Source organism: Myotis davidii, unplaced genomic scaffold (genome assembly GCF_000327345.1).
Source record: "Myotis davidii unplaced genomic scaffold, ASM32734v1 scaffold59, whole genome shotgun sequence".
Classification (NCBI taxonomy): domain Eukaryota; kingdom Metazoa; phylum Chordata; class Mammalia; order Chiroptera; family Vespertilionidae; genus Myotis; species Myotis davidii.
Window position 1 is genome coordinate 8532750 of NW_006293001.1, and position 13254 is coordinate 8546003.

Here is a 13254-nt window from a genome sequence, read left to right on the forward strand (position 1 = left end):
CAGTGACCCCAGCCCCACTCACCATCCAAAAAAATGGCTCTCTAAATGGATGCTTCCCCAGATTCTAATATCCATATCACTCACAAAGTTTTGCTGACATTTACATAAAAATGCATGAAATGTCAGAATTCAACATTTGTTGCAGAATCATATAGGGTGAAAGGGCCAGAGAAATTATCTAGTGTGTGTGCACGCACGCACACACACACACACACACACACACACATACACACACACCACTTATTATGAAGAGAATATTTAAATCTGCAGCTTAAAATCATGTCCATTTAAATATATCAGTAATTCTATCTATTTTCATTTACCTTTCTGGAAATATCTGCCTATGAGGCAATGTCCACCTTTCAAGTGTACAACATATCTATGACTTTGAAAAATCAAATTACCAATGGTATCAGCCCACCTGGATACATATGTCATGATTTTGAAGGAAGATACATATACTCATCATTTTTGCATGAAAATGAAGAAAACCACAGCAAGATCAGTTAGAAGAATTCTCAGGCAAAGTTAGCTAAACTATTGTCACTACCTACCTGTGAAGTCATCCCCAGCTTGGCCCTGGCCCTAAAGACAGTTCATCTGTTTATCTCTAATTTCTTCTGGTTACATTAACCACCAATCGACCCTCACTTGATTTGTCCTTGGAACTGAAGTTCATTAATGTTGTTTGCCGGGGCTCTTTCTTCTCACCTTGAATTCCCAGACCTTGGCTTTCTATATATATATAGTCCTTCATCATGCTTTTATTATTATTTTTTTTACTAGTTAAGGTATTACAAATGTGTCCCCACCCCTCCATTAACCCTAAACCTCTCCCCCCGCCCCGCCCACTCACGATCCCATCCCCCTGTTGTCCATGTCCATTGGCTTGGCTTATATACATGTATACAAGTCCTTCGGTTGATCTCTTCCCCTTACCCCCACCTGCCCCTACTTTCCTTCTGGGGATTGATAGCCTGATCGCTGTTTCTCAGTCTTTGGATCTGTCCCTTTTCATCAGTCTATGTTGTTCTCTATAATCCACAAATGAGTGAGATCATGTGGTATTTATCTTTCTCTGACTGGCTTATTTCACTTAGCATAATGCTCTCCAGTTCCATCCATGCTGTTGCAAAAGGCAAGAGTTCCTTTTTTTTTTTTTTTACTGCAGCATAGTATTCCATTGTGTAGATGTACCACAGTTTTCTAATCCACTCATCTGCTGATGGGCACTTAGGCTGTTTCCAAATCTTAGCTATGGTGAATTGTGCTGCTATGAACATAGGGGTGCATATATCCTTTCTGATTGGCGTTTCCCAGACCTTGGCTTTTTACTGCTTTAAAATTTTACTTCATTTTACTGCTTTAAAAATGTCTGGCCTGCTGCTCTCTGACCTTCCAGGCTCCAGGAAGACTTTTAGAACCTGAAAGAACCTCCTTTGCTGAATTTCAACCATTCTAGTCCTGTTTGGGGGCCTACCTAATAGTATTATATCCTTTGTTCTGCCTAGACCTGCTTTCTTTGCTCATTTCTCCCAGTAGTTACAATTGGTAACTCCCTGTTTTATCTAACCAAAGAAAAGTTCTACTTAAATGAAAGCTTCCAAATATGATAGCACCTCAAAATAAAACCAAATATTTTTACCCAACAGCTTTCAAAGCTTTTAAAACTAAATGAAAAGGTGGATGTTTGGAGTATAAAGGCATAAGTCTCAACAGAAGCACAAGACCAGAGAGGGAGGTGATAGGAACATCGGAAAGGCGCTGCACCAGGAGTCTGAGGTGTGAGTTCCTACACTTCTCTCCATCTGGCCATTGCTTGTGTTCTTCTCTGTGCTCTTGGGGAAATTATTTTTATCTATAATATTTTTGGAGACACATGTGCTGGGAATTCTTCTACGCACTGGCCTGCAGTATGGAGCACAATGGATATGGTCCCTTCCTTCACAGAGCTTACTATCATCCCAAAACTGGAAGCCACTACTCAGGATGCCTTGGAGGAGCTTCTCCAGGAACCTATGACCAAGACAAACGCAGATGCTGTCTTCTACCACCTCTAGCCCAGGGGGATCCCTCCTCATTTATTTTGGAGGAACCTGGATAATCTCTTGGACTTTCATTCTGATCTGATCTAAAAATGCAGCAGTGTCCTGTATCTGGACACCCACAATGTAAACAGATCTGAAGTCTCTAGCTCCTTTACCCCAAATACACTTTCCCAGTCCAGCACCAACTACTGCTAATTTTGTCTCCTAAGGAAATCTCAAGTGCCTCTACTTCTCGTCACCTTCAGTGCAATCATCTGTTCAAGCTTCCGTCATCTCTTATCTCAACGTAGCATATTCATCCCTGCGTACCTTCAGTGATCTTCCCTCACAGTCAGAATTGTTCAAAATTGAAATCTGATCGTTCTACTCTTCTCCTCGCCACCACTTTCTGAAACCCTCCAATGTGTTCCCATTGCACTTTGGCTGAAGACTAAAATGCATAATATGCACTACATTGCCCTGGCACTCCTCACGAACCTCATTTTAGGCTGCTGTCCTCATTTTGCCACCTCAGGGTCTGTGCCCATGATCCTCCCTGGAATGTTCCAATTTTACCTGCTTGTCTAGTTTCCTCCTCCTACAGATCTCATCTTCTTCCTTGGAGAAGCCCATACAATTCCAAATTCTGATCACCACCTTTTCATCCCAGCTAGGTTCCCATCTTATCCATTCCACTGTGTCCTGTAATTTACACTTACCAACTCTGTAATTATTTGTGTGGTTAGTTAGTTTATATTAGTCTCCCGTATCAGATGTTAAGTTCCACAAAATCAGGAACCATGGTGTTTGCTTATTTTTGTATTCTCTTTCATAGTATATTTGGCACATAGACCCGTGTCCAATAAATATTTGTTGAATGCATTCAGAAATCAGCATCTATCAGCCTTTCTGACGAAGGTGCAATCTATCACTTAAGGTCAAGCTTGCCACATTCATTAGTTGTGCCATCAATGTGTCAGTTCATTTTAAATCCTGTAGCTTCCTCAAGCCTTTGAGTGCTTCTACAGGGACTCCTTACCTATGGTTCCTCAGAGACTATTCAGTGTTGCCATAGTGATTTCTCATGACCTGCTAGTCCAGAAACACTGTGGCGGAGCCTCCCTCCATGGTGAGCCGTCTGGGACCCAGTGGTCACAGAACAAAAAGCTTCAGGGATCATTTTATCCATTTCTCTGTCTGTGAACAGGACATGGCCAAGCCATCCAGGCCGAAGAAAATCTCTTCAATTTAAAGTCTCCCCAGAAACTCCATAACTTCTTTGGCAACCCAGCCCATATTTAATGAGGAGAACTTGTAAGAAAAGTGATCAATTTGGGATCTTTTCCATACTATTAATCTCAATGATTCTCAAGAGCATGAGAGATTATAGTCTCATCGGTAGAGGAAATAGCTAAATATTCTCAAAATGAAAAGCTTTTTAATATCTATAAATCAAGTGAGACAACTTAAATGCAGCCACAATTTATGAGGATGAGGGAGGGGAGAAGGGAGGAAGGAAGGGAAGGAAGGTAAAATTAGACAGTGGGTTTTAAAAGCCAAAATGCTTTCTTAAACTTCATTCCGGATGTGGAGCCATCCTAAAGGAACAACTCTGAAATTCTGAGTGTTGAAAGCATAAGGCAAGCCTCCTGGCCAGTGACCCCCCGTCAGCTTCTGCATGCTCTTGGACCTTTGAGAAAAATGATAACCAGGGTATATAGACACTTCTCATTTTCCTGCTCACTTTCCACCTCCTGCTGCTAACACCCTTTTAACAAATAGGGCATTTCTTCATGAGCAGAAATGTAAACAGCTATCTCCACACTTTACAAATTGCAACGTATATTCTGAATGAAATAAATAAAAGTGTCTGGTCAGAAAACTCTCTAAGCACTCAAGTCTTCCTTGGGAATCCCTGCTCCCACCGGCCACTTCACCTCCAAAGTGGACTGGAATCTGACCTGAGTTCTGTCCTTCACAGGAGCACTTGTTGTCATTGATTTAAATAAAGACACAATGGCAGGTTTGTAAACCCACCAGGGGAATACATGAGGGGATAGAATCTGGATCTAAATGTTTCTGAGTTCTAACCATGGATTAACAAGATGGAGTGATAGCGGGAGAAACCTGGGGCTTTGCTGTGGCTCCCAAAAAAGCAAGCATGGGATTCAGAGCCACATCGTGGAAATGATTGAGGTATTTTATGCAATAGTCACTCTAAGTGAGTCAACAGAATGATGCAATGCTATGATGTAACTGCCTACCCCGACCCTGTCCCTGCAAGGAAAAAAAAAAAAAAAAAGAAAGTAAATGATGTTTTGATCTTGGTTTAAATTTTAAACTAGCAACATATAGAGCAAGGTTGGTGATGGTTATGTGTACTTGCAACTGCTCGGAGCATGGTAAACTTTTGCCATTGCTGCTGGGAAGCTCACTCTCATGTAGCCACAGACATGCCAGAGAGGGTGGCCAGAAGATCAAGGCTATCTGAAGATCAGTTTAGCTGCAATAGAACTAAAGACTCTGCAGTCGTTTTCTTGGAAGAAGAGCCTGCTGGGAGACAGGGCAGCCCACTTGAAGGGCCCTCACAGGAATTCAGCTCATGCCAGGTGGCATAGAATGGTGTCCTTGGCCAGAGTCATGGATGGAAGTCACATAGAGTTCAAGTTTAGCACCATTTAAGGAGGAGTTCTTTGGCCAGTAAGAACTTGACAGAATGGCAAGCACAGCTGGTGGACAAGCACAAGAAAGACAGCCCTTCTCCTTCCCAGGAGTGGACATGCTGGGAAGGACTCAAGCAATACGAGGTCAGGGTGGTTGATTTGAGTGACATTTGAAGATTCTCACAAACCTAAGATTCTGTGTTTGGGGCCAGAAGCTCTCCTCAAATAGAACACATCCTAGTATATGTAGAATTTCCAGTCTCTGAAGCCTGAGGAAGACACAGGGCCTGACATTTTATTTCCTCAAGCCTTTGAAAGCTTGTCTTAGTCTTTGGCAAGGAGAAAGGAGAGAATGAATGCTCATGGGGGAGATAATAGACATCAAGATGAACTTGAGAAAAACTTCAGTCTAGGCTCAGAGGTAGCCCCAGGGTCAGCACAGGGAAGGGGAGGCTTATGTGGCGTTGGCTTGACAGAATCACAGAGTAAAAGCAATCTTAGGAGCTTGTCTAGTCCATCTTCTTGCTTCTAAGCATCTTTCCCAGATGACTGCCTTTTAAAAATTGTGATAAATCTGTCTAGAATTGATTCACGAGTGAAGAACAAAGACTCTTGGATCAAGTTGCTGGAGTCAAACCTCATTTCTTCCCTTCGCATTGGCTTCCCCATTGGCAGGTCACTTAATTTCTGTAAACCTTAGTTTCTCATCTGTAGACTGGGGATAACAAGAGTGCCTACTTCAGACAGTATAAGAATTAATGAATTCACGTCAAAGCTGAGTGCTCAATAAATGTTAGCTATTGTTATTTTCATTTTGTTGGCACCTTTTTAAATTAGCTTAGGTACATGGCAGAACTTAGCTGTCAGTCAGCCCTATCTTGGCCTGGCATTTGAAATGGATTGGCCAAAGACAAGGACAAGAGCAATTTTTGTTCTTAATTTCGTAAGTTTAGTATGATAAGAAGGGATTAGACCTCCCAGAGAGTAATCAGTGATGAAAAGTAGAAGAACAGCCACACAGAACATCTGCTGGTCACAATTTCCTCGGCATCCACTGTGTGGAGAGTCCTACCTGAGGTGCTGTCATTACAAAGGACCAAGTCTGAGCCCTAGCTGGTTTTACTCAGTGGATAGAGCATCGGCCTGTGGACTGAAGGGTCTCAGGTTCAATTCCAGTCAAGGGCACATGCTTGAGTTGTGGGCTTGATCCCCAGTGGGGGGGCATGCAGAAGGCAGCCAATCAGTGATTCTCTCTCATCATTGACATTTCTATCTCTCTCTCCCTCTCCCTGCCTCTCTGAAATCAATAAAAATATATTTTTAAAAAGGCCAAAATATGAGGTGAAGGACTGGCTTGACAGAGCCTTCAGTTACTTGAAGGTGTTAGAGTCAAGAGTGGCAGAGTTGCAAGGCCATTCAGATCTTTGACCTATCTTCTCATTTTAAAGAAAAGAGAATAGAGACCCTGAAAGATAGGGAGACTTGATAAGATCATCTGTCAGAGTACAAAAGAGCAAGGAAATAGGCTTCCCCTGTGGTGAGAAAGATAAGAGAGCTCTATTATATAGAAGGAAGACTGACCCCACAGGATGACTAAATAAAAATCTAAGAGCCCAACATCATTGTCCCTCAAGGGCTGCAGAAATGATAGTGATGGTGATAATATCACCAAATATACCTAACACTGAGCAACGACCACATGCATGGTACTGTGTTACTTGCTATGTATATATGATTACCTCATCTTAATTCTCATACAACAATATTACAAAGTGGTTACAAAGAAAATCAGAGCTCAGATAGGGTACTCAACTTACCCAGTGCCTAGAGCTGGGAATAGCAGTGAGGACCATAGCGCCTACTTTGGACAGCCTCTTAGAGGCAGCCACCAGCAACAGAAGCTTGCTCTGTGAGTATATATTTTTAGAACATCCAACTCTCAGCAATAAGAAGTTGTATATTTTTTTATCAGTGAAGTATATTCATGTGGTCTTCCATATAGAGTGTGTGAAGACTATCATTATCAAAGGTAACCACCACAACCATCTTGGTTCTCATACAAAGTCTTTGGTAACATTGGTTCTGGTATTGCTTGCTTTTGTGCTACCGTAAACTTGCTGAAATCTTCACTTTTCATCAAGATAATGACATCGCAGTATTTCCTCTTGTACTTTTCTAGTAAGGTGCAATGAAATGCAGTGGCAGGAAATACTGTGGTTGGGTGTTGAACTTGGGCTTAAACACTGCGGAATAAATAACAGGGGTAACATAATGAAAGGTCCTGGTCCTTCTTTAGGTGACAAAGCAGTGCCTGGGGATGACAAATGAAACATTGCTTGGAGAACCTGACTTATGGCACTTCATGACAAATGTCTCCATTTGAACCCAAACTAAGAGCAAACCAGGGGCGCCCCATTTGGGACAACCCTCAGCTCCCAGAAGCAGTGTGCTGGCAGAAGAGAACATGGGAAGATGACTGCATGTGGAAGTACTGGCATGTTTTCGAACAGTTAGCATGCATCTGGCCCTAAATTAGAAGACACGCTTTTCCTCAGCACCTTCTGTTTTCAGAGCCAAGCGGAGGGCTGGCAGAATTGTGACAGGGTTGCTTCAGACCTCCCTCTACATCTCAAACCCTAGGTGGTTAGAGTAGCAGCTGCTCTTCAATTGCAGCAGGAAGTGAAGTAAGGCCGCCTTTACTTCTGTAAATCGCCAAGGAAACTTGTGAAAGGTACATTATGAACCCAAGATAAGTTAGTGAAGAAAATGTGAATGAATAATAGTAGACATACATTTACTGAACGGTTTTTATGTGAATGTGCGCCATAATGCATTGTCAGATATCATTTCCTCAGAAACCTTACGGTAGGCACTATTATGATGCCTCATTTTCCGAAGAGAAAACGAGGGAATTAGGAGAGGTTGAGTATCATGCTCAAAGACATGCACAGACACACACACACACACACACACACACACCTGAGCGACCTGGAGCTCAGTGCTGGTGCATCAGACACTAGTGGGTGCCCTGCTGCCCCTTCCCTTACACACCAGGCAAGGTTTCAAAGTGATCTATTCATGTGTTCTAATTCACTCCCCTTTCTTTTAAGGCTACAGTAAAAGAAGTAAATCAGTAAAATATTTCTGCATTTAACTCTACCATCTAGGCTTACCACTGATTCCTCTTTCCTCCCTCCTTAGTAAAACTGGAGGGCAAAAGAGTCCTTTCTCTTTTCTTTCTTTCTTTTTTCTTTTCCTTTTTTTTTTTTTTTTTTGGTTAATTCTCACCCAAGGATATTTTTTCCCCCATTGATTTTTAGAGAGACTGGAAGGGAGGGAAAGAAAGAGAGAGAACTATCCACTTGAGAGAGACACAGTCGATTGGTTGCCTCCTGCACGCACCCTGGTTGGGGCCGGGATCAAACCTGCCACCCAGGTATGTGCCCTTGACCAGAAATCAAACCCACAACACTTTGGTGCCTGGAGCTCTAACCACTGAGAAACACCTCCCAGTGCAGAAAAGTCTTTTAGTCCATCTGAACTCTTCTGTGATAGAAAGCTGCCCCAAATAAAAATAAAAGTAAAAACTAACCAGATTTGAAACCTGTTAGGAAAATATTTTGATGGTACATCAGAGTGACTTACTAGGAAAACCTATTCCTGACTTTTAGTGAAGCCACAGGCACGATGGCAGCCAGGGGAGCGCTGTCGCTGTTGCTGTCCGAGTCTGCTGGCCACTCCAGGGCAGCCCATTAAGCAAGTGCATCACCTCACTGGACCGCAGACAGCGCGGGCCTGAAAGTTCAGCAGTTCCTCATAATCGTCAAAGAGCAAATGGCCACATCGCAGCTGGAAATGGTTGCGCGAGGTATTTCAGGGTCAGGTTCGAGGGAGATTTACTGTTTAAAATCAATGAAACCAGAAGAAAAAAAAATCCACAAAACCTCACAAATCTTTATAATATCTTTATAGCTAGAAATAGCACATTCACAAAGCCAGCCCATGTCTGTGTGTTGAGGGAATTGGGTCTAGGAAGCTGTTTCAAATGTGGGGTGAGGGGCAGGGAAGAGAAAAGGGGACTAGGATTTACTGAGGCACTTCCCACCTTGTCTCATCCTCACAGTAACCGGGAGCCACCTTATTCCCGCCCACCCACGGTGAAGGGGCCGCTCTCCTAAAGCTCCTAAAGCGTAAGTGCTTGGTGCAAAGTCACACTGTCTGTTAGTGGCTAAACTAGAGATTGAGCGCTAGTATCTTTAATTCCCAAATCCAGCCTCTCTCCACAGTCTGGGCCTGGTCTCCGGGCGGTGATAGTGAATGAGGAGCCATGGGCACTGTTGGCTTTTACTCCTAGGGGTCTGGGTGCAGGGCAGCATCCAGGGGACTGGATAAGCCACATTCTGAAGCCGGCTCCCTCTGTCCTGTTACTCCCCACAACCTCCCCGCCCCCAGGCACAAATGAAATTGAGATGAGCCCTCCTTCCCCTGCGCTGTTTTGGTCAGAATTAAAAACAAGGAAACCCAGTCTGCCACTTGGACGCCAGGGGGCGCCTGGTGCTCACAAAATCCCTGGGATTTCCAAGAAGGGTCCTGCAGTTCCTCTTTATGTTACTGGAAGGGAACATAGTCTATCCCACTACCTCTAGGAAGTATCACTTCTAATGGATCAAAATCTACCATGTTTTCAACACACTCGTGTCTTTGTTCAATAGCTTTTCCTAATGGAGAAGTCTTCCTATTAGACCACCTGAATCCAATATGCCGCTAGCTCAGTGCTATGCGGGCCCATGTAAGAACAGATCCCTCTGTCTCAGAGAAAACCATCCTCTTCCCAGCCCCGCTGCTGCTGGTCTCAAGGATGAGCCAGTACGCTCTGGTCTAGCCCGTTTGGCTCAGGGGATAGAGCGTGGGCCTGAGGACTGAAGGATCCCAGGTTTGGTTCTGGCCAAGGACACATGCCCAGATTTCAGGCTCAATCCCCAGTGGGGGGCATGCAGGAGGCAGCCAATCAATGATTCTCTCTCATCATTGATGTTTCTATCTCTCCCTCTCCCTTCCTCTCTGAAATCAAATATTTATATTTAAAAAGGATAAGCCAGTATAATACAGATCACAAGCAATCAATGATAAATGTAACTTTTTAAAAAGGAGATAAAACATACTCCAAGGCACAAAAGGAAAATTACCCCCATCTCCAAGGTCTTGCCCATCTCCTGTGCCCATCGCTCGCTGTGCTTACATGTCTGAGAAGGGAGCGAGGATGGGTGAAGCCAGCCACTTGGAGAAGCTGTTGTGCGTCCCACCCAGAGGAGCCCAGAGAGCCGCAGAGAGAAGGGGAGTGGCAGGGTGTCCTCATCCTGCAAAGCCCCCTGCAGAGGCCCCAGGTGCCCCCACATGCTGAGGCCTTTCCCAGCTGGGCTCTTGGCAACACCCTTTGAAATCCTGTGCTGGCAACGCAGGTTTGACACGCATATGCAAATAAGAACACTCAAGTCTCCCACTTCGTGCCTTCGGATCTTTTTAAAAATTCAGCCACTAACCATGACTAACAAAAAATAGAGGAGAAAGAAAAAGTGGTCTGACCTTCCCTTCGTTTCTCCCACTGACCTTCTTGTGCTGGAGCCAGAGCACTTTTCAGAAGAGAGAGAAAGACGGCTGGGGTCTCCATGAGGAGATGGGGCCGCTAAGTGCTACAGACATTTCCACCTCCCCTCTGACAAAAGCTGCGGGGTGGATAAATGGGCCCCACTCAGCTCCGTCAATCAGCCGTCGTTGCTCCGTTTTCACTGCCACTAAGATGTATAAAAGCTAAAGTTGGTGACAAAGCCCCCATCAACGTATCCAGGGAAATCATGGCGAGGCTTAATGAGTACTGTCTGTAAACTTGCCAGGCCGCTAATTGTGCGTATCATTTCCTTACAGCCTCTCCATCCTGTCACTCTGGTCCCAATAATCACTTTGGCTTCCATACTCCTTCTTTGTGTGTCCCCTCCCCTGAGACGGGCTTGGAGGGAGGCACCTCAGGGGCAGGCGCGTCTCTATAACAAGAAGCGACAGTGAGTTTGGGGAATGTGCCGGCTAACCGTAACCATGAAAGAGAAGTTTGCATCATTCCCCACCGCTTTCCCAGGGCAAGGACGAGTGGTGAGGCTCCCCTGTCCCTACCACACTGAGGACAGGGGCCGGCACCCAGCAGGTACTGACGCACTGACCCACCCTGCCTGTGGGGAGAGGGACCTGTTTAAATAAGGCCTGAATCAACTGTCAAACCAAGCCCAATACAAACAGCTGAATGCTGACGAAACAAAAAGCTTGTTTAGAAGATGGATTACACCCGTATTCAAAATTCCTGGCACCCTTTGAGAGGAAGTAGCATTCGGGACATTTCTCAGCCTTGATATTGGTAAGTGGGGGATTTCAAGCTTTTGCTGTAAGGAGAGCGTCATGAGAGGTAGGGCGGGAGACGGGGCCGAGGCTGTACTTTATCTGCTGGAGCAGAACCGGGGCGAGGCGGCCTAGCTGTCAGATGGAACGTGATCATTGTACCAAACAGGAATGAAACAGAAACCCTCCCAGGCCCCAGGCTGCTTGGCATGTCCCCAACCTACACACACACCCTTCCAACAACATTCTCCAGCTCCCAGCCCCAGATTCTCCTCCTGGTTTTGCTAGCTGACCTTGGCTTGGGTCTGAAGCACAAACAATATGCACCTGCTGCTTCTTAGGCACCACCCTCCCCAGAAACCTTCCCCGAGCCTTCAACACCTTTTAATGTTTCTTGGGCTTTATCTCCTTATTGAGATCGGCACAGGTATTAGGAGTCACATGTTCTCGACGGGAAAAGTAAGCCCAGGGACCACGCATGACCTTCTCAGGGCACAAAGGATCAGCGCGGAGGGCAGCACTGGTGCGAGAGGATCTCCAGGCCACAGTTAACTCCCGAGTGAGGGGACGTGCCCTTGGCCCGTGTCCTTTTGTCTCTCCCTGAAGATCCATTGAGTCACCTCAGGGCCTTCGAGCTTCCACTGGGCTGTGGACACACGTGGCTTTTTTTCTGGCAAGTCTCCTGATGGGGTGGGTGCAAGGGTGTGGGTGGGGTGGAAACCACTTGTTAGTTTTAGGCTTAGGACTTACCTTTTAACCTCTCTCCTGCAATTTCCCCCCTCCGCCTTCGTCATGGGGATTAACGGGGACGCGCTGGCATGCTTTTGAAAGATAATTTAACGTTTTATAATCTGTCAAAGAACTGCGATGCTCTAGAGACACACAAGGTCCACGCAGCACGTTGGGAGCCCTGCTCGCTGGGTCAGCCCCCAGGGCCCCGTGTCTCTTTTCCTTTGGCAACAGTTTCTAGCCTTCTGACTGAGGGCAGGAAGGGAGAAGGAGGCGGCTGCCCTTTGGGTGAAACTCCATCAAAGCAGTTTGCTGCAGCTCACGAGGGGAGGCAGGGAACCAACAGGACACAGTCCTGCTTTATGCCACCTGTTTGGCCCATTAACATTTTGCCCACCTGACCTGCTCCTCATGAGAGGGGAAGTGGGAGGAGACCTGCCACTGAAATCCATAGGTAAATCCCCACATTTTAAAAGCTGTGTGTTCTAGAAATCTCTTTGTAAGAATAGCTCCAGTTCGGAAAGGAGCCACAAAGGTTACACTCACGCGGGTGAGTGAGGCACTAGGTCCTTCAGGCAACCCGGAGACTGTAGGGACCTCTGTCTCCTCTCTCAGCGGCCCTCATCCCTGTGCTGACCAGGTTAGTCCTCCACTGCCGAAGAGTGATCTGGTCATGGTCCACCATCCCCCGCACCCTCCCCAACCCTGATGTGGCCCTAGCATCTGCTCTCCCAAGGGAGAGGACCCGCCCACTAGCATGATCAATCTTTGATGGGATCCCTAAAAAAGGACTTCCTTCTCTGGGTTTCTTGATCACCCATCATGTTGTACATCTTCCCTTGGCCTTCCCTGCCATTAATGTCTTTCCCCAGGCACGTGCTCTGGGCCCCTTAGGAGCCTGGCTGGGAGAGAACATGAACACTTAGATGGCCACTCTCAAGATGTTCCTTGCTGCTGAAACTCAGCTAGAACACTTTCTAGAATGTTTGCACCCTCCAATTTATCAAACTTCCTGCCATGGGGCTGACTGTCAGCTCTGCTTCCACTCTCCCTGGGGGCCTGCCAAGTCTTTACTATGCAAACAGAACTCCCAATGCCCACCACCCAAAACAAGTCCTGATTTGTCTGGACTAATCCAGGACAGGGTACAGAAAGGGCTTCATTCTGAGACCTATCCCATTAATCATATGTTTGGAACTGAAAGTAAATTTCTCATGGAAACAATGTGTCATCTGGAGGTTTGGGTCCCTGTCCAGCGAGCCAGAGCCCATTGAACCAAGTGTGGCTCAGCTGAACGACTAATGTAATCAGCTCTGTTCTGTGATTTGGCTACAGAAGTCACACAATCAAGAGAGAGGGGAATATAGGAGAGAAAAAATAGGAAAACATCTTTCTCCTTTCTTGCATACAGGGCTGGTCCTGGGAAAGTTCCTAAAACAAACCAAGCACGT

General features: G+C 45.7%; 1 protein-coding gene across 1 annotated transcript in view; it reads left to right on the top strand.

Moving 5' to 3' along the window:
• Window positions 1–4853, top strand: part of DHRS9 (dehydrogenase/reductase (SDR family) member 9) — a 26685-nt gene extending 21832 nt beyond the window's left edge. The window contains exon 5 of the mRNA XM_015565781.1: window positions 4802–4853. Coding sequence (XP_015421267.1) covers window positions 4802–4853 — 52 coding nt within the window. The remainder of the gene's footprint in view (window positions 1–4801) is intronic.
• Window positions 4854–13254: the final 8401 nt, after the last annotated feature.